Consider the following 22,880-nt stretch of genomic DNA (forward strand, 5'->3'; position numbering starts at 1 on the left):
AGAAAAATGCTGAATAAACAAATTAATAAATAAATCAAAACTGCGTAAAAAAATCGGCGAATGCATCTTTGTGTGCTTCGCCGATGCTCTCCATTTTTATAACTTATTTTAAATTACAAAATGTTCAAATTCTTCATGAAATGTCCAATTAAACCTTATAAAAGGCTACAGCAAAGCTCTAAAAAGGGGGGAAAATGGCAATTAACGTCACAAAATCTTGCTTTATATTCTCATTCACATATATAAATATATATTATTTAAATGCGGATATTTCTATGTATACTTACTTATTGAGAATATCCATGTATAAGTGCTTTTTCTCATCATCAATGTTTTGATAGGAAAATATATTAACCTAAGCGCGAAAAAATGTAGTACAGACATATATATATATATTACGTATACATTTTGCTATACTTATGGCAAACACTAGATTGCGGATAAAATGACATCATGCTATTATATACACATAAATATGTAAAAAAAATTATATAATATATATGCATACCATTTTTTTTCTTTGCTCGATATCTATATCGGATAAAACAAAGGTATTATCTATCATTTGGAGTTTAATGAAGTTGTATAGTTTCTCTACACATAGCTGTATGATTGAAAAAATGGGGGAAAATGATTGTGGGTTCTGAAAATTAAGCACATATTATGTATACAAATGTTTTTTCTTATTTTCTAAGATTACGTCATATTTAAAATTTTCCATAAAGCTAATTGCCTTTTTGATAATGGATTTTTTCCTATTAAAAAAAAGAAAACAAAGAAATATAATGCGCATAACTTTATTTTTTAAATAACTAAACAAGAATATATATATATATATATATATATATGAATACTTTATACATTAATGATCTTACAATATGTTTAGAGCGCGTGTGAAATGAGAGTTTTCTTCAGGGCCTTTTATTAGCATCCTAATTTTGCTCAAAAAATTGTTAAAATGCATCATATAATCACCTAAAAACAAAAGAATATGTGTATAAACATTGTTCCAAATATATCCCCTTATGCTCATAATTACATGAGCTATTCATGTAAAAAAACATGAAAAATATAACCTAACTATAGTAACTGAAATAAACATAAAAAATTATATACATATAAAAGCATACTTTGAGAAGAAATAAAGGTAGTTGATTTCTTCCTATCCAAATAGTCTTCAATACATGATATCAAAAATTCATAAATAATTTCCCCATTTTGATGATAAAAATCAAAAATATTTTTTTTAAGCTTTAAATTATTATTTATAAAATTTAACAGATCATATAACTTCTGTAACTTTTCTTGATAACTCTCGTTTGAGTTTAAATGAATTTGCACCTTTTGTCTTAAATAATCTAATATTATTTCCACTTGTTTTCCTTTATCCATGTTGAATAAAAAGTTGAAAAATACATCCATATTATTCATTGCGTGAAGCTCCTGATTTTCTATATATTTCTGAGAGGTAAAAAAAAAGGTGTTGAATATATATATGTGTGTAAAGAACGATTATGAAATATGCCCAACTTTCATGAGCACCGAAAAAATATTCCTATTTTATTTTTTCCGAATGGTGCGCTAACTTACCTTGTATATTTTTGCGCCGATATCAGATATAATTGTATTGTTGACGTTCAAAATTTTTGCTAATTTAAATATATTTTCTTTGTAGGACAATTTATTTTCATTATTTATAATATCAATTACATACAAAACATATCGCTCGATTAGTTTTTGGAGAAGGTTGTGATTTGCTTCTATTAGTGCAAACTTAAGAAGATACCCTTCCCCATTTTTTTTGATAAGATCATAGTTGTTATATATAGTCAGTATTTCATTAATATTATTAAAAAAATCCGAATCAGTTTTATATATATAGAAATTTTCCTTAATGGATAAAAATATAGAATATATATGATCATATATGCACCTTAACTCTACATCTGTAGCCATTTGCTCAGAAATATTTAGAAAATTAATAATTTTTTTTAAATACATATTTTTAATATTTGTATAATTTTTGTTTAATAAATTTGTCTTAATAATGCCATTTATCATTTTTTCATATTGATCAATTAAATATATATCATGTATTCCTTCTGAATTATTTATGTTTAATATAATTTCATATAAATATAAATCTTTTCGATTATTATAAAGATTGTCTTTTAATAATAGTAGCTTATTTATGTACATTTTTTTACTTATATCTTCAAATGATTCATCATCTATATATTCAAAAATATCATCCTTTTTAATTATGTATTTGTTTATATTTACATTGCTATCATGCTTATTATTTTTTTTTACTTTTTCTAATTTCTCTATAAAGTCCAAGTTCTTATAATCAAATAAACTTTCATTGTTTATTATTCCCAAATCACTGTCTAGTTTTTTTAAATTTTCTAAATTAATTTTCACAACTTTTTCTAAAAAATTTTTAATAATATTATCCTCAACTTCTTTGTCGGTCTCTACATTATCCAATTTGAAAACCTTTTTGAATATATTTCTTTCTGATTTATTTTTCATATATTTTAAAACAAAAATTTCATATAATCTCTTTCGTTCATCTATTGAAAGCATTTCTTCGCCTTCTTCCTCTTCTTGCATGTTTCTTTCGAAGTTTTCGTTATATAAAAGTTCCTCTTTTTGATTAGGAAAACTTATATCAATATCAACTTCCTTTGCGATATTCCCATTCACATTATTTTTCTTTGTATCGCTAATCTTGTTTAAAATGGAAGTGCCATCAGTATAATCAGTTACTGGAGTTGTTATGGTTGTCTCTGAGGGAATTTCTTGTTTTCCGAAAGTTTGACCTTTAAATGAATTATGAGAAAATATATTTTCCAAGTTAAGAATCATATTTTTCGTTTTAATATATTTTCTTTTTTTCTTCAACCTTTTATAAACATAAAATAAGTTGAGAACAAGTTTTAAACATTTGTCCATATTATTTAGTTTAAAAAAAATGTTAATATTCTCCTTAGTTTTAATAACAAAATCAAGAATAATATTTTTTATAATATTTTCAGTGCATCCAGAACTTAATGTTATTCCATTCTTTAAAAAGAATAAATTTTCATTTTTATTTTTAAAATTTTTAAAAATTAAATTATTAAGAAATATTTTATATTCTTTATTCATATATGGGAATAAGTATTTTTCTAATTGTTTGTCTACGAATTCTTTAGGAATTGATAAATATTTTCGAAAACTATGTATATCTTTTATTTTTTTGAGCATTGTTTCTAATTCTTTGTTTTCTCCTTCATCACTTTTATTGCTGTTATTTTTTCCATTTGAACTTTTGGTTTCTTGATTCTTTTCATCCTTTTTTACATTTCCCTCAACTATATAATCGACACTATCTTCTATATATTTGTACATCCGTTCATCTATATTTTCATTATCATCATATATTTCTGTGTCTGTTCCTCCAATATCTTCTATTTCTTCTTCTTCGTAATTTGTATTTTCACTGTAATACTTTTCAATATCATCATCATTATCTTTTGATTTTTGGTCGTCTTTTATTACATTATTATTTAAATATTGTTCATCTTCATTTATTTCACTATCTTCCATCAATTGGCTAGTTGAACCTGTATCCTCAATAATATTACCTTTTACGTTACTAAAATCATCATTATATTTACTAGCCAATTGGTTATGCTTAAAATATGGTGTATCATAATTTTTTTTTTCCAAAATATCATTTACTAGTTTATTAAAAATAGACAAATTTACTTCATTTATTATACTTTTGTCAAGAGTTAAAAAATCCAATTTTTTAATATCATCAAAAATATTTGTAGACAAGTTTTTATTTTCGATAAGTGAGGATATATGTTTTTCGTAGTTTTTCTTCATCCGATCGAGTATGCAATCATTGATAACATTTTCATTTATCTGAAAAAGAAAGAAACATAAAATGGAATTTTTTTTATCCCTATGTATAATGTAATTATTTATACACTACTATGATTCGAATATACACAGGGATATATAAAATGAGTATATATTCCATAGTACTTACCCTCAAATGGTCCTTTATGGAGGTTAACAAAAAATAGTTGGATAACTTATTATTACTCTTAAACATAGGAATGTTATATTCATTATTATTTATAAGGTTAAGATTTTGTAGAGAAGATACATTATATTTTAATAAAATATTAATTATATAAAATATGTAACATATTCGCGAAAGTGCTTCACTATTCGTTTTATTAATATTCTCTACACTCGTATAATACACATTATACTTATTCAAAACTAAAAATGTAATATTTTTGATATTGTCTATATTATTAATAAATAATTTTTTATACAACTTAATAAAAGAACTTATATTATAAATTATTTTTTCATCCATTTCTTTTTCCATATATATTTGTTTATTTAAAAATTGTGAAAATAAATCATTTAAAGAATTAAATATGCCTTCTTTTGTACAATTATATTTATCCATAAAATTTTCAATTTTTTTTTTTGTTAAATTATTTATACCTTCATAAAAAAAATAATTTGTAAATAACATTCCAAATAAATCATTTGATATTGAAAAATATTGATTATATTTATTCAAAAATAACGAATTAAATAATATTGAAAATATTCCTATTTTATATATTGATAAACTTTTTATTGAATATATTAATTTAAAATAATTTTGTAATAAAAACATATCTTCAAACTTTATATATCTTATTATTCCTTTCAACAAAAATGCAAATATACCACTTAGACAAAAAAAAGACCCATACTTTAGTATACTCACATTTTTCAGATAAAATGATAAGAAATTGCAAAGTCCTGTTCTATAAAAAATATTTTCCTTTTTATCCAAACGATCTGAAGAAATTTATAAAGATTCTAGCAATGAGATAATGTGAAAAAAATAAAGCAAACTCATAGCATGCACTGAAAAAATCCACAAAGACTATATCACACTCCTGTTTTAATCTCAGAATGATTAGAATCACACAATATACAACCATGCATACAAATATACAATATGCAGAAGAACAAACCTGTAAATGAGGAAAGGAACTCGTCTTGACGACTAATCAAACTATTTATGTAGTAATAATAGGATTGGATATTTTGATAATACTTATTATAAGGGAGATTATTTTCATCATTTGGGTGTTTTAGATAATAAGATAAAATCAAATTAAGGATATTATAATTTTTTTTTTCCTTTTTTTCTTTTAAAATTTTCATTTCGTTTAAATAATATTCTATAGTATTTTTGTTTCCTCTTTTGCTATTAAAAGTTTTATAACCATATTTTGAAAAAAATTCTTCTTCATTTTTCAAAGTTGGGATATAATTGATTAATTTCATTATTTCTTTTTTCCCATCATCTTCGTCTGAATTATTTATATCCTCATTTTTTAAATACTCTTCGATCTCTTCATACGTAATGTCATCTTCTTTATTACCTTTTATACGTAAAAGGGACATAACTTTTTGGGTTTTTTTAAGGTGTAATTCTTTTTGTCTATTTTTTTGAGTTGCTTCATTTTTTAACAATTTCCCTATCAAATTATTATTTTGCCCCTTTAAATTAACCACTATATATGTTTTAACAGGATGCCTATTATAACATTTTAAAGCAAAAATTGATACATTGTCTGACAAAATTAGTAATAAAACCCAAATGAAATAAAAATAACGCATTATTTAGGATAATATAAATCGGTACATTAATTTTTTTTGAAGCAAACACTATGAAATAACTTTCATAAAAATCAATCCTCCTGTTTTCTTTTTCCTTTTTTTTTTGTCACACATTTCTTATAAAATGTTTTTTTAATGTTCTCTTTAAATGGATGTAACGGAGACTTTATATAAGCGACTATGTAGTAATAGATATAAAACCTAACTTTCAAATAATTGGAAAAAAAACGAATAAGCAAAAATATGCATATAAACACTCTAGTACTATGCAATGTTCTTTCCTATGTTTAATTCGATCGATCTGAACTTAATCTTGTATTTGGTCCATTGCTTTACTTTTATTTTTACAAATGATATTTTCCAAATTGGTATATTTGACTTTAATGGTTATATATATGTATATACAATTAATCAAATTATGTTGAATTTACCCATATTCGTGTGGTACTTTTTTTTAAAACTTTCTTGTGCATGTGTGTGTATTTTTTCTTTCCCTTTTTACATATATTTTATTCTTACTTTTTTTGCTCACAAAATTGTATTATTATTATTATTATTTTTCCCCCTGAAATTCATATCGTACTTTTTAAGATTTAAAAAAATGTTTTCATATTTATTTTTTCTGTAATAATAAATATACATTGTATACATATATATATATATATATAAGTATATACATTTTATGTTTGTATTATCTTATGACCCATGCTTATGCGCATTTGGATTAAGAATGTATGCAAATGAAAATTATTGGGAACGGTAAATGCTTCATTTATGCAGATCCATATATTTAGGCAATAAACGAAAATTTTTAATTTTAACAAAAAAATACTGAAAAAATGCATAAAGATAGAAGGCGTAATTTAAATAGCTAAAAATGCAAAATCTATAATTATTTTTCTATAGTCTTTTTTTTTACCTACTTTAACTTATTGTAAAAAAATTTTACTTATTTACAAACGACTGCTATTAATTCAGTATCACTTTTGCTATCACATAGATTGTTTACTTTTTAATTCAACATTCATACATAAATATGGAAAATACTAAATGTGCAAGCGAGTATAATGAACTGCTTGATTGTTTGGAAAAATTTGATAGGTTTCTTTGAACATGAATAAAATATATTTACATATATCAGTGAACTACTTTTTATGAAAATATATAATAAATATCTAAAGTGTACATATATAGTGTGACAAATATATATTCCACATTATTTTTCATGATAATACTTTTTCTCCCATGCTTACACACAGGAATTGGGGGAAATGCCAAGATCAATTAAAATTGTTTCGATTTTGTTACTACCAAAAGGATGATATCATTGACACGGAAAAAAAATAACTGAATTCATTGATTGGATCGACACAGAATAAAACGACGAATTACCAAACCGAATATAATAAAATTCATGAATTAATCAAAACCCTTTTTAACGGATATTTTGTTTACTCCATTTTTATTTCGAAATTCTACATGGTACACCTGTACCCATATAACATAGAATGTTTTATAAATATTCATTTGAAAATTTTAATTTATAATATTTTTTTCAAGTTATATACTATTTGTTTCTATTTTTTCCTTTTTTTATTTAGAAAAATTATAATAATTTTTTAATTAAATAAATAAGAAATAATAAAAAATATATATATTATTATGACACTTTTCATAATAATGTGTCAAAATATTATACAATTTTTTCATGTGTGTAATGCTAAAAAGTGTTGCAAACAAAATAGTGGTATTATTTACAACTGTTGGGGAAAATAAAATAAAAATAAATTTGCAATTTAAAAAAAAATAATAAGTACAAAATTTATCAACAATTTTTTCTATATATTTTTTTCACCAATCGCATCTGGTAATTTTGTCTACATTACATTTATATTTGTTTTATTCATTTATTTATAGATTTGTGTCTCTTTATGTATAGAAATATAAATACATTGAACTAAAATAGCCAAGAGTTTATCTAAAGTGTCATTTTTATTTGTTCATATTTTTTGTATTTAAAAATGCGTTTTTAGACGCTAAATAATATTATTGTTAAAAAGAAAAGAATGGATGCCGAATTAAATGAAAGTGTGCACGTCGATGACACCAAAAAGGAAATTAAAAAGAGAAAAAAAAGAAAAAAAAAAATTATAATAAATGTTAAAAAAAAAGTTCCTAAAAAAAATATAACGATAAATGAAAATGTGATCAGCGATGCCACGGAAATGGAAAATTCGATAAATAAGGAAATTTTGGACATTAGTATAGATAATACAATTAACGCTAGTAGAGCTAGTACACTTGACGCTAGCAGAAGTAGCACAATTAACGCTAGCAGAAGTAGCACAATTAACGCTAGCAGAAGTAGTACAATCGATATTCCTCAAACTAGTATATCCAATAGTAAAACAAATTATAAAATGAACACTAAAAAAGGTAATCGTACCCCTAAGGATAATCAAATCGCCAATTTTTTTGGAAGGGAATACAACGCTAAAGAGGTAAATAAAAAGAAAAAATAACACATAATTATAGTATTACTTATTCATATTCGAAGAAACACTTAGGACGGAATTATCAAATTTTTTGTTTTGGAGTTTTATTGTTTTTTCGCTTTTCCTTTTCGTTTTTTTCAATTAATTTTATTATTTTTTCATACTCCAAATCTTATAGATAATGCGATGCCAAATATCCGACTTCCTTCTAAAACGGTGAAAAAATACAATGGCGCCAAATGTTTCAGTGCCAGCCTCTCTCTTTAGCCTATATTTACAAAAATAAAAAGAAAATAAAAAACTAGCAACCCATAATAACAGCTCGAGTTTGCACATCGAAAAAGAAAATTAATTTCAATTTCATGCTTCCTTCGATTTTTTATAATTTAGTAATAATATAAATCTGCACATTTTTGGTAGCATAACATGCATATGGATTGACATATTCTCCGACGCTATAAGCATATATGTACACTGTTCAACACCCCCCATTTGAGGAATAATTGTTTTAAAAATTAATAAGAAACATGTGAATAATATCTATGCATATTTCTTGTTCATACGCCCATATATACACAATACATATATGCGTATATATCCATATTTTTATATCTATCAAATATAACGTTTTTTCGTATTATATATAAAATATTACAGTTTATTTTTATTTTAATGTTTTTTATTATGTGCCATAAATAATGCAGAGCATACATAGTATGCAAACAAAATAATGTTTCATAAAAAATGAATATACATAAAGGGAAAAAAGTAAAAATCATAACATAAATATATATACATATACATTTATTTTATTTTTTTATTATCAACACATAATTGTATCTTTTTTTGATATTTCTCTTTTTAAAAGCTTAATCCTTTTTATATATCTTATTTTTTTCATTTAAAACTGGTATAGATTATTTTCATTTTTTACGTAGTTCTGAACGAAATAAGTATAAAGATTGAGTCGTAAAATATAAGCACCTTTTTTTACTATGAATACAATTCATAACAAAACCTACTAATAGCATACCTCCATAATACTCACATGGATATACATATATATATTTATGTATAATATTTTGTGGCGATACTATTTTTTTGTATAATTATGAGAAAAGTATATCAGCTTCCATCGTGTTCTCGTTTTGCCTAAATCGTTATTCCCAAAAAATTAAGTCACAAGCAAATATAGTATATTTTGGTAATTTTTTGATGGGGTATATCTACATAACAATTATCTTTGTTTGGGTTTAGGGGTACTTCCCTCAGAAAATTTATTTTTTAGTTTTCTTCTCAAAGTTTTAATATATCTGCATCGTCCAGTACCAATTGTATTTCTTCTTTTTGCTTTTACTGACCAGTTAAATCTTCTTTTCTTAGCATCTGGATATCCGCATGAAGCACATCTTTTTTTTTGTAAATGATAACTTCGTTTTCCACATCTTAAGCAAAGGAAATGACTTTTTCCATTTCTCTTACCAAATGACCCTGTACCTTTTCCAGCTTTACCCATTTTATATTTTAAATAATAAAATTATATAAATTAATTAATATTTATTAGTAAAATTATATATTTTTTTTTTTAAATAACATAAATAAATATTATTTTTTTTTATATCGTTAATTAATTTTTTTTTTTATTCCTTAATATTGCATTTCCAATTATGTAATTTTGCAATTGCAAGTATTTTTTATTTTATTAATTTGTTATATTTATTATATATTTTTTGAACAATTTCCAGCAAACTTTTATTAATTTATATTATGAAGTATATATTTTTTATAGTATGCATTATTTATATGGATATAGATATAAGCTCATAATGTAACCCTATACAAAATATATTTTACATTAATATGCATAATAAATTAGCATATTTATATATCAGTAAATATCTTATATAGTGCTTTCCTATTTGTTTTCATTATTTTCAATATATACATAATTATATTTATTTTTGTTTATCGGAAACGGCTGGTTTAGCCTCTTCCTACAAGTTTTTATATTATTAGGGCTATTAAATATATAATGCATAACAAGATTACTGCATATGTATTGGGCAAAAAAATGCTATAAATATGCATGAATTATTTTATAGAAATTATTTTATTTGCCCCTATTTTTTATTGCAAAAAAGTCGAAGAAAAAAAATACCTTATTTTTGGAAATATATATATTCAAATACCCTATTATAATATTTCAATTTTAGTACAATATAAAAATAAATAAACCTTAAGAAATCTTAACTTTTATATTTTTAATAAAAAAATGGAAAACTACATTTTATGTATAATAAATGTTCCTGCTTCCTATTTGTATGTGCTATTGTATTGTAGTTATACAAATAGTATCCAATAAATGGATAATATATATGTAGTAATTTTGGGGGACTTGCGGGTCGTCATTATAGGGGTATTGTATATACATATAATAATGATTATATACATACATATGTAATACTATGCAATATTTTATATGATTATTATTTCTTAATTAAAAACCACTCCCCATATTATATAAAAATAAATTAAAGCAATTGTTATATATATAAATATAATCAAAATTAACAAGTAAATAAATATCAATAAAAAATAAATAAAATAATTCCCAAAATTTAAAAAGTGGTAACACTTTAAATATTAAATAAAATTAATTTTTTAATTTCCTAATTTTAATGCCTTAAAAGCTAAACAATGGAAAAATTATATGCTTTCATCCCCTTTTATCCCTTTAATTTGGGAATATCAAAATTACAACAAGCATCGTATAGGAAAATAATAAGGAAATTAAATTCGAACAAAATTATCGGTAATACCTTTATATGGAATAGAAATACATGTAACAATTTTTTATTTATCTTGTTTGAGGCGTATTGTACCATTAACCTCGCAACTTTTTACTAATTTATAACAAAAAATGATTAATAAAGCTAAAAATAGGCGTTTCAATTTTTTTTACAATGCTTATATAAAACATATTTGTCTTTCTAATAGTTAAACTATTTTCAAGTTTTTTGAAAAGAAAAAAATGTTATTTTAGCAAAATTGTTGTGATCCGCTTTACTACTATTAAGTATATCCCACCAAGTTTATTATTAAAAAAATAAAAATTTAACGCAATTTTGTGAATTTTATCGGTACTATACTGATATAGCTATGCAGATAGTGCCTTATCACTTTCAACTTGTTCCTATATATGTAAGAAAATTAGCATAGAAAAAATAGAATACAGAATATATTTATTTCTATTAAGTTATAGGTAGCATAGTTTTGTTGGTTGTGTTGTAAAATATGATCTTTAATAATTCGCATTTGTATGCCCAAAAAAGTAAAATAAATATTTATATGTGGACTTTGAATATAAAGCTATGCACCCCCATTTTTACTTTGTCATATTAAAAGCGATATTCTACATCATGTATTTATTTCATATTTTTAATAAGTATGTTATTAATTAGTTTATGCAAATAGTTTTGAAAACATGCAAAAAAAATTCAAAAAGATTAAAAAAATATATAAATACCATTACTACGATAAAATATGGTACAAACAATGCACACACACTCTCTCACACACACAACAACAACAAAAAAAAAAAATTAATTATAATAACATATAGTGAAGTAAAATAAAAATAATTCAAAGTATAAGATATATGCATATTATCACACAAAAGAGGAAACGCTACAACAATTATTTTCATTTATTTCTCTCTACATATATATACTTCTATTAGCAAGTAAAAGTTGCTTATTAGACTTAGAAAACGTTTAGCTTCCAACAAAATTGATCGTCCCCTTTTCTAAAAAGAGAAACATTTTCTTTCATTAATTTGTTAATGCATTCAGGAGGTGCATCTTTGTTTGTTAATTTTTTACATGAATCCATTATATCAGCATATGAATATTTTTTTAAAAATTGTGGATTCCCATAAGTATTATTATGATTGATGCTAGCTCCGGGAACCACATTATTTGATCCAACAACTTGATTAGCTGAATTATTATTGTTATTTGTGTTAGTATTATTACTATCTTCATTTTTGTTTTTATTTTTCTCCGTTTTTTTTTCGTCGTAGTTAACTCCATTCTTATCTTTGAATGAAAAATATTTATTATTGAAAAATTTTCGATTGGCATTATTTCTAGCATTATATTTTGTCTGATCTTTTGAATCAGTACCCAATGAGTTGGAATTATTGTTATCCTTGTTTGTCCATTCCTTTTTATTACCTTTTCTATCATCATCATGCTCATCTTCATTGATACCATTTTGCTCACCATCTATTTGGTTATTATTTTTATCATTATCTTTCTTTAATGCTTTTTTTTTTTTTTCATGAGCAGTTTTTATTGAATCATTTGAATCTTCATTTTCAGTGATATCAGTCTTTTTTTTAATTTCATTTTTTTTTTTTTTTTTTTTTTCTAATTCTTCATCTCCTTCCTCGTTTCCACCGTTCGAAGCTTTTTTTTCTACATTTTTATTATTATTGCTGCTAATGACATTAATATTTTTTTTGTTAAAATACCCTTTCCCTTTTTTTCTTTCAAATGTTTTACCATCATTTTTTGTGCCCACATTTTCATATTTCATACCGTGTTGTGGCTCTTTTTTATTATTTTTATTGGACTTAAAATTTTTCCCATAATCATTTACTTTCATCATGCTCTTATTATCATTTCCATTATTATTACCACTATTATTATTACTATTACTATTGTTATTGTTATTTCCGCTATTATTATTAGTTCCACTATTTCCACTATTACCACTATTTCCATTATTATCACTTCCATTATTGCTATTATTATTATTGTTTCCATTCATGTTGTTATTGCAATTACTACTACTTCTACTTCTGTTCCTATTATTTTTTGAATTGTTTTTTGAATTATTTTTTGAATTATTTTTTGAATTATTTTTTGTATTATTTTTTGAATTATTTTTTGGATTATTACTATTATTGTTTCGATTATTTTTTCTTCCACTATTATTACCATCATTTGGTATATCTTTTGTATTTTTCGATCCTCTCACCGCATTATTATTTTTATCATTATCACCATAAAACTTTCTCGAATCTTCATTATATTTCTCATTTTTCTTATTGTTATTTCCACTATCCAAATGAGCATTAGTATAACTTACATTATTTACGCCCCCTGGCATAATATTATTATTATACATATTATTATAATAGTTTTCTCCATCTAATCCATCATAATTTCCCGGTATTCTTATCATGTTATTATTAGTACCATCCAGTCCTCTCATATATTTCATACCTTTATGATTGTTATGCATATGCTTATTTCCTTTTATATCATTTCCTTGACCATACATATCGTTATACATATTATATGCGTTATATGGGTCATATATATTCATATTTTGAAATAAGTTATGAGATGGATTATTAACGTTATAATTGTAGTAATTAAAATATGCATCAAAATGAGGGTTGGGATTACTTCCTCCATGATGCCCATACATATTATTATCATAACCATTTAGCCCATTAGGTATATAATATAAATTATTGTAATTATAAAAATGTTTTGGAGGCCCTATTGGCATTGCATGTGGGTTAGAAGAATTTGGAATTCCTCCAATAACGGTTTGAGAATTTGCACCGATTATTGAAGTACCCTGATTAATACTACTACCTGCAACAGTAGTAGTACTACTACTATCAACATTATTATTTGCATTTCCAGTATTACTATTATTTTCTTGAGGGTTATTATTAGCTACATTTGATATTTTAAAAATATTATTTTCAATAATATTTTGAATTTTTTGTGTTGTTTTAATTCTTACATTTAATTTTTTGTCATTTACTGATTTGGTTTTTAAATATTGTGCTAAGGCTTCTGTTTTTTTTTCATTTCTCAAAGTAATAAATATAGTATTATTAACATCATTTCGAATGTTTAATACATCATTATGCTGAATATTAGGGGTACTTAAAACTATGCTTTTTATTACATTAATATAATGCGAGTTTATATCTCTTATTATTATTACATTTCTTTTATTGTTCAAATTTAATAAAAAGTTTTTATTATCTTCTTCAAATGATAATTTTTCTGTATTTTTTTCTTCTTCACTTTTTTTTATCATTTTATTCTTTTCTTTTTTTTCTTCGTCTTCCTCATTTCTTCCAGCCCCATCGATTGAATCCTCTAATTTCTCATCCTTTTCATCACTTTCTTGTGGTTTATCGTTATTATTGTTACCATCATTTTCGTTATTTTTATCTCCACCTTTTTCTTCACCTTTATTTTCATTTACAAAGTCTTCACGTTTTGTACCCTCAACTTCGTCGGAAATTTCTGCTTTTGACGTTTCGTTTTCCTTTCCCAATTTCTCAATAGTATCCGGAGTTTTGCATTTTTCAACTTCCCCTGAGGCTACATTATTTTCGAATTTATTTTTCAAAGCATTATCACCATCTTCCGTATATTGCGGTGCTACATCATCTTCTAAAGTCCCAATTTTTATAATATTATCTGAAGCTTTTCCAACATCACCAGATAATAAAGCATTGGGATTATCTGAATCTTCGATTACATCTATGCCACCATTATTGCCAGAATCGGAAATACCCTTCTTAGTTTCATCATCAATGATATCATCTCTTTTACCAACATTAATACACTTTAAATCATTCAAAACATTAGCCAATATTTCCATATTGCTATTATTGTCACTAACAGTATCATTTGTATTACCATTATTTGCAGGAGTAGCGGGAACTCCCCCTCCTCCCATGGTAACTAAAGGGGCTATATATGGGTGCTTAGAAATTACATCAATATTTAATTTGATATTATTATACATATAATATAACAAATAATCGTCAGACATAATATTTTCTCTTTTAAAAATTTCGATAACTCTATTTTTCATTTCGTTATAAATATTCGATGTATTTAAATTCTTGTAATTTTTTTTTTTATTTTTATCATATAAAAATTTTTTATTTTTTCGGTTTTTCATATTATCATGATGTATATAATGAAAATTATTATAATTATTATGGTTGGGGTTATTGAAATACATATTATTTAAATTGTAATAATAATAATTCATAGGTAAGTAATTATATATATCCCCCATCAATTTATTATAATTAAATCGAGCATCTATAGCGTTCGCTTCGTTACCATTGCTATTATTATTTCTATTATTATTGTTAGGGGTATTATTAGCATTATATCCATCTGGCCCTATTCCACCGAATTTTGCAGAATAATAATTTGGGGCTAAATCCATATTTTTACCTTCATTTTCATCAAAGAAACAGTTATAAGCATAATTATATATATAACCATTTCCTATATAATTGTTATTATTGCTGCTACTATTAATGCTTCCATTTATAACACTATTATTAGCAGGATTAAGTATATTACCATTATTATAGACAAACATGTTGTTTACTGGATTTGCTCCATTCTCATTATGGGGATAATCAATGTAAGGTATAGGGTTATTATTATTTACTACATTGTTAATTTTGTAATTTTTGTTTCCTTTAATATTGTAATTTTTATTATTATTGTTACTATTGTTTGTATTATTATTTGGGGAATTATTATTATAATCATATTTGTAACCATTTTTGTTTGGAAAATTATTCACAGTTCCATTTGTATTGTTATTTTCATGCTTATTATAAACTTTCTTTTTATTAAAATCTTTCATAAGTGCGTTATTATTTGCACCGGTGTCGTTATATTCACTAGTTTTATCCTTATTAGTATTACTATTTACATTGCTCACATTGTTATTATTTTTATAATTATATGAATTATTTTTATTATTTCCATCATAATTATTATTAGCCCTCCAATCATTATTGTTGTTTCCATTATAATTGTTATAGTGTCCATATTCATTTTTCTCGTTTTTTAGTGTGTGCTTATTTTCTTTGGGTACTTTACCATGAGTGCTTGAATTTTTATTGTTATTATTTTTTATGTTCATCGTATTATTATCATTATCCTTTTCAAAATAATTTTCAGTATTCATTTCTTCTTTCCCTTTACCTTTTCCACTATTATTTTCTCCATTTTCGGTATTTGCATTTGCCTTATTTTTTTTTTTTTTTCTTTTTTCATCTTTATTATCTTTTTGATTTCCATCACATATTTCATCATTTACATCTTTATTTTCTTCATTTTTTAGTTTATCAATACTGCTAATATTGTTGCTGTTAGTTAAACACTCCCCATTGTTGTTGGTACTATTTTTATTCTCATTTTTTTTTATAACATTTTTTTCTTTAGTATTTTTATCACTTCCCTTTTTAATTATATTTTTTTCTTCACTTCCCCATGAACTTTCTTTTATTTTCCAATTGCTGTTTTTATTTGTAGTGCTACCTTTTCCAACCTTTTTTATGCCATTCCCACTCTCCTTATTCTCTTTGCTATCATTATTGTCCTTACTATCTTTGTGTGTACTCATTTTTTATATTATAGACGTTAACTTAAAAAAATAAATAATAATATAATAATAATAAATTATTTTTTTAACTAAAAACGAATACAAATTAGCGCATTTAATTGTAAAAATAAATATACGTATATATCGTACACGTATTATACTATATATGTATGCACATATACGTAATATTGGAAATTAATATATACATTTATAAATGATTTATTACATACATATCCCTAACAATATATATATGGCATATATGCATATGATTGTGAGCATACACACATATATATGCATACATTCACGAAAACGTATATATATATATATGCACTATGTGTTTGCTTACGATCATTTAATATGATCAATTATCATATTAAATTATATTTATAAGGGTATTGAGATATATAAATATGTGTATTTAATTTTTTTTAACGGTTAATAAAGAATTATGCATTAATTACATTTAACTGCTTTTGGTCGAACCACTACATACATATATATATATATATATATAAATATAGATATATATAGATATTTTATTTAATTATTATATAAATATTATATTATTTTTATTTTTTTTTATTATATTATTATTATTTTTTTATTATTATATATATTTTGTGAAAGTACTTAAAATATTTAAATTTAATATGTTGGAGGTCTATAGAAATAAATACCTCTCTCTAAACATATACTTTCAAATATAAATATATGTTACTTTTATATTTCTAAATATTCAGTAAATCAGTCTATATGAAATTTAAATAAACTATAAGCATGTAAATATATTATATGCATATGTATATATGAATAATACATATTGCTTATTCGAACATTCAACTGTTCATTTGTTGGTTTGATTGCCCATTTTATTCTTTATTATTATATAAGCATATATCTTAAATAAATATAAAATAAAATGTAAAATAAAATATAAAATAAAATGTAAAATAAAATATAAATAATATATATAATAAAATATAAAATATAATAGAGAACAATGTTATTTATTACAAAAATAATACAAAAATAATACAAAAGAAAAAATATTCGTCCCTTTCCCTAGTAGCAATTCATCATTTGTGATATAATTATATATATAATATGTATGTACTAATTTTATATTTTTAGTTCAATATATAAATGTGAAAAAAATACCATTCATATCCTTCCCGTTTTCGTAACATGTACTTACTATATATTAATATGTATACTATTTTTTACGAATACGAAATATAACTTATAACACAACATTATTTATTATTTTTTAAGTAATGCATTATATATATATGAGCTTGCATATATTTTTAAAAATAATAACACTTATGTAATACTATACACTTATATTACATATATATTATTATATACAAAAAATAAAATAAAATACGCATGAATATATTATATTCATATAATAAAATTAAATTAATTTATTACAATAATATATAGGTAAACAAATCTATAAAAATTATGTCATTTTTTTTTAAAACACAGACTTTATACATTTGTTTGAATAACAAATAATGATTTAAAAATATGTGCATATATATGTTTATGCATTTATAGTATAGAATGCAATCAAATGTATAAAATGAAAGAAATTATTGTATAAATTAAAAAAATATATAATCTAATTAATAATCCTTCTGTACTATATTTATATATATAATACATTATGCATATTTAAATGAATACATGGATATTCATGTACGAGTAAAATAAATAATCCTATACAATATTTACACTAGTTTATTTTCTTTTCTATGCAAGGATATCATGTGTACTATATAAATAGTATATAAATACTTATAAATAATATATCTCTATATTACATATATATAGAGAGCTGTTATCTTTCATTTTTAGTACAATAATTATAATGCGGTCGCATATAATTTATTAATTCATAAAAAACCATAAAATAGTTATTTTTTACCAAAATTCCTCGAAAAATAATACCTAAAATACGAAAAAAAGGAAGAATAACTTAAGTTTATAATATTTAATGAAATGACATTTTTGCGTATTTGCATTGATATATAGCATATATGCCTCTTATTTTATACTATTATTGCTAACAAAAAATCCATCAATTGCCAATTTATGTTGTTTTCTCGTTTGTTTAAATGAACCATACAATTGTAAAACATATGAAATATACAAAAATACATTAAAAAAAGAAAAGTTATGACGTGATAAACTAGTTTGATATTTAAACACAAAAATATATATATAACGCTCGGTATTTTGCTTAAAACCATTTCACAAATAAACAACTTTAATATTTAAATATTTCTATGTATGCTTATTATTATGTAAATGTGCTCGTATTATATCTACATCTACAAATATAACTTTAATGGCAATCCTTAAAAGGACAGGGATACTTTGTAAGATTTGTATGAAAAAATATGAACACCTTTATGAATACGAAAAATAGATGATATAAATATAAATACACAAAAATATAAATTTAATTCAATTGTTTACTTCTTTTCTCTTTTACTATAAAATAATTTAATTCTTATATTTTTCTTCATTCTTTGAATAATGAGGCATATAAAGAGGTAATATAAAATCGTGTACGTAGGAATACAAACTTTTATAGTGATTATTGTGTTAACTATTCACACAAGCACACATATAGTTACATATTTATTATATATGCTAATGGATGAAAAAATTACTAAGCTGTTCATACGCGTTTAATAAATTATAGATGAAAATAAATTAACGAAAACAAAATATTTTAAATAACAGTTAACAATAAAGATATTAATATCATTGTTTTATATTATACTGAGAAATGAAAAAAAGCATTTAGTATATAAATTATGGTAGATGCAATTCTTTGAAATACTTATATATATATATTATTAGTGATATACACATATATAGAAAAAATAATTTTTATTGCGTTTTTTTCTTCTTCATAAAACACAATCTTATTAGATAATTCAACAAATTTATAAATATTTTCACTAAAAAAAGATGAAAAAACATGCACATGCATATATATACAATATATATGGTATGAATTTTCCTAAAAAATATAAACTCCCTATCATAGTTGTGGTGCCCTATGAAATTAAATTTTCATATGATATCATCTATTCAGCAGGGAATAATTTTTTATATTTTTATTTAAATTTCATGCGTCATTATAAATAAATTAATTTATAAATTTATATCTATGCGATTAGAACAATTTATGGAAAAAATTTTCAAATGTTGTAAATTAAGGAATTAATCAAGCATGACTGCAAATTATGCCTACATATTTTTGGGGAGAAATTATATTTAGCTAACTTAGCTAGCTATTTGTATATCTACAGCATCATTATACTATTTTTAATTATTTTGTGTAATAAATGACTGAATATAAAAATTGACGAATTAAAACAGGCATACTAATGTAGGCTAATTAGCACCAGCTTCAGCACAAATAGTATAAATGCATAACTACGTGTAAAAAATTTATGTATAAACAAAGTAAAGGGACTAAACATCTGAAAATAGGGAAAATAAAAATAAATTCGTACACCATCATATATATGCATAGTTTGAATAAACGAAGCATGGGCTCATATCTTATTGATGTATCAAATAAATGCACATATCGTATTTTTTTGATTGGAAAAATGAGGTGAAAAAAAAGTAGTAAGCTGGTAAAACATTTTATATAACAATGGGAATGAATTCAGCAAAGGTAAAAGAAAATATCTTGATTACACAAAAAATAATAGAAAAAATTAGTAAAATAAAAAAAGAAAACGTCTTTTATAATTGTATTCCTTATTATGATTTTATTTACAATAAATATAGAACTTATTTATCAATCGAATCTTGTTTTAAACTATTTTACTTACAAAACAAATATTTATTTATTCACAAAAATTTAATATATTATATATGCAGCAAAGCTAATAATACTTCAATATATAGTATATTCAAAATAAAAAATGAATTTATAATAGATCATATATATAATTGTAATATCTATAAATACAAATACAACTTCCAGACAGGCTATTATAATTTTGTTCATAACATTTTATTGATTTCATCTATCCGATTATGTAGACCAATTAATTTAGACTCGGATTACAATATTGCGAATGAAAAAAAAAAAAGAGAGGAGAATAAAAATATAAAACTATATAATTTTCACAAATATTACAATTCAATTAACTACATAATATCATTTAACCACAATAATAGTAATAATAGTAGGGACAATCACAACGAAAAATTACAAAAATTAAAATATCTAATAAAGCTGTATAAATGTTTTAGTACTAATAGTATACGACCATTCAATTTTTTAAATAAATATCTTTATTCTCTTTTTTCCTCGACGCATTTAAAAATCTCTACAAAAAGTTTGTGTATGCACAATACAATAATTCATAGGAGTACCAACTTATCTCCCACCAATGAAATAATTCGAAAACGCAATGGAAGAAAATATCAATATAGTAACAAATCTAATAAGAATGACCACATTAGTGATGATATAGATAGGGAATACAATATCTGCGAACCAATTTTAAATATACAAAATATTAGTAAGCTTTTGTTTTATTTATCAAAATGTGATGCATATTATTATTACGATATACTTTTTAATCAATATTATTATAACATATTTATTTATCTGCTTTCATTGCAAAAAGAAAAATATAGTATCACCTATACTTCAGATATAAACATGAATAATATAATTTCAAAAAAAGATGAAGAACATATATATGACAACCTTATAATGAGTTTTATAATTTTTTTGTCTTCTTCTTATTTCGTTAAAAATATTAAAAGAAAGATATCATCTATAGTTAAAATGATATATATATCTTCGATGTTGCTAAAATTAATATGTAGTTGCGGCTATTACAAATATTTTAAATATACAAAAAATATTACAGAGAGTAGTTATAAGAAAAACATAATAAATGTGAGCAATAATAATTGTGATCAAAATAATTTTATTCTAATAAATTTCGAAAACCTGAACTATTTATTCAATGTGTCTTATTTTAAAAAAATTTTACTTTTAACTTACATCATAAATAACATTATTCCCGATTTTGTCAAAAATATAAAATATAGTGAAGCAGGAATACAAAGAAATTTATTACAATATCTGTACAAACAATTAAGTGGAAAAAATATATCAAATAAATCTGCTGATTTTGTTAATACTAATGAATTCGACATTTTTGAAGAAAAAAATTTGAATATATCAAATATATCGAATAATATAGAAAAAAATATAGATAAAAACATGAATACGCTTATGGCAAATTTGTTAATAAAAAACACTTTTAATATACTCGATTGTATTCCTCTCCATGTTTTAATATTAATTTATCATCAACTTTTTATATATACAAAGCATAATAAAAGTCATAAAATTTTTAACAATAAAAAATCTTTGTTAGAAAAGCAAATTCTTTTTATTGTTCAGGATACTTTGAAAAAACATACACACAATTATATGTGTCTTCTTGATGCAACAAATTACCATACCTTCTTTTCAATCGATGGTATCATAGTAAATAAGGAGCTCAAAAAAGACTGATTTCCGAAATGTATTATCTTTCTATTAATTTCATCTTGTCACCACAATATGTACGCACACATGATGAAACAACGTCTCATTTGTTATATGTATATATTATATCCCCTTGCATTTACATTGTGAAATAATAATTTTTTTTCGTACCTTCTGAACTTCCACACGTAAGCAGCGTATTAATTAGTAAACAATTTACATATTTGTAAAAAAAAAAAATTTGTGAATAAAAATTTTTGTTTATAAGCTCATCACTATTTTTGGCGTTTTAAATAAATAGATTACATTAATAGAATAAAAATTTTTATAATTTCAATAAAATATACATTCGCGGGCACATTAGCATAATATGTAATAATAAAACTTGCACATAATACATATGCATTATATATAGACTTAAAGGTTACTTTATTTCTTCGTCTCAAAAATAAACTAAAATTTGCTGTTCAATAAATGGTTTTTTCCTTACTTCGCATATTCAAATATTAGTTTAATTTTTTTCAGTTTTCCCATAAAAGTAAAAAAATTTTATCATTTATTTTTCTCAAAAATAAGATAATGTATTTAAATTTTACAAATTTTAATATTTCTAGTCTATAATAAAGCCATGCATATGCACATTATACGTATTAGGGAAAATTGAAAATAATAATATGCAA

General features: G+C 23.0%; 6 protein-coding genes across 6 annotated transcripts; 3 read left to right on the forward strand and 3 right to left on the reverse strand.

Moving 5' to 3' along the window:
• Positions 1 to 165: 165 nt before the first annotated feature.
• Positions 166 to 5,694, reverse strand: PBANKA_0803700 (conserved Plasmodium protein, unknown function; the record flags this gene model as incomplete). The annotated part of the gene is made up of 9 exons (XM_034564185.1): positions 166 to 178; positions 288 to 355; positions 509 to 604; positions 701 to 755; positions 876 to 975; positions 1,131 to 1,461; positions 1,591 to 3,918; positions 4,046 to 4,863; positions 5,043 to 5,694. 9 exons carry the CDS (start codon positions 5,692 to 5,694, stop codon positions 166 to 168), a joined length of 4,461 nt encoding a protein of 1,486 aa, XP_034421007.1.
• A 1,036-nt stretch (positions 5,695 to 6,730) lies between these two features.
• On the forward strand, positions 6,731 to 7,041 carry PBANKA_0803800 (conserved protein, unknown function; the record flags this gene model as incomplete). The annotated part of the gene is made up of 2 exons (XM_034564187.1): positions 6,731 to 6,795; positions 6,954 to 7,041. The coding sequence occupies 2 exons, from the start codon at positions 6,731 to 6,733 to the stop codon at positions 7,039 to 7,041; spliced, it is 153 nt and encodes a 50-aa protein (XP_034421008.1).
• Positions 7,042 to 7,760: 719 nt separating this feature from the next.
• Positions 7,761 to 8,409, forward strand: PBANKA_0803900 (conserved Plasmodium protein, unknown function; the record flags this gene model as incomplete). Its single annotated transcript, XM_034564188.1, has 2 exons — positions 7,761 to 8,195; positions 8,368 to 8,409. 2 exons carry the CDS (start codon positions 7,761 to 7,763, stop codon positions 8,407 to 8,409), a joined length of 477 nt encoding a protein of 158 aa, XP_034421009.1.
• A 1,017-nt stretch (positions 8,410 to 9,426) lies between these two features.
• On the reverse strand, positions 9,427 to 9,705 carry PBANKA_0804000 (60S ribosomal protein L37, putative; the record flags this gene model as incomplete). Its single annotated transcript, XM_034564189.1, has 1 exon — positions 9,427 to 9,705. One exon carries the CDS (start codon positions 9,703 to 9,705, stop codon positions 9,427 to 9,429), a length of 279 nt encoding a protein of 92 aa, XP_034421010.1.
• Positions 9,706 to 11,951: 2,246 nt separating this feature from the next.
• PBANKA_0804100 (conserved Plasmodium protein, unknown function) lies at positions 11,952 to 16,670 on the reverse strand (the record flags this gene model as incomplete). The annotated part of the gene is made up of 1 exon (XM_034564190.1): positions 11,952 to 16,670. One exon carries the CDS (start codon positions 16,668 to 16,670, stop codon positions 11,952 to 11,954), a length of 4,719 nt encoding a protein of 1,572 aa, XP_034421011.1.
• Positions 16,671 to 20,334: 3,664 nt separating this feature from the next.
• On the forward strand, positions 20,335 to 22,227 carry PBANKA_0804200 (conserved Plasmodium protein, unknown function; the record flags this gene model as incomplete). The annotated part of the gene is made up of 1 exon (XM_034564191.1): positions 20,335 to 22,227. One exon carries the CDS (start codon positions 20,335 to 20,337, stop codon positions 22,225 to 22,227), a length of 1,893 nt encoding a protein of 630 aa, XP_034421012.1.
• Between the last annotated feature and the right edge of the window lie 653 nt (positions 22,228 to 22,880).

The sequence above is a fragment of the Plasmodium berghei genome (assembly GCF_900002375.2).
Source record: "Plasmodium berghei ANKA genome assembly, chromosome: 8".
Lineage (NCBI taxonomy): Eukaryota > Apicomplexa > Aconoidasida > Haemosporida > Plasmodiidae > Plasmodium > Plasmodium berghei.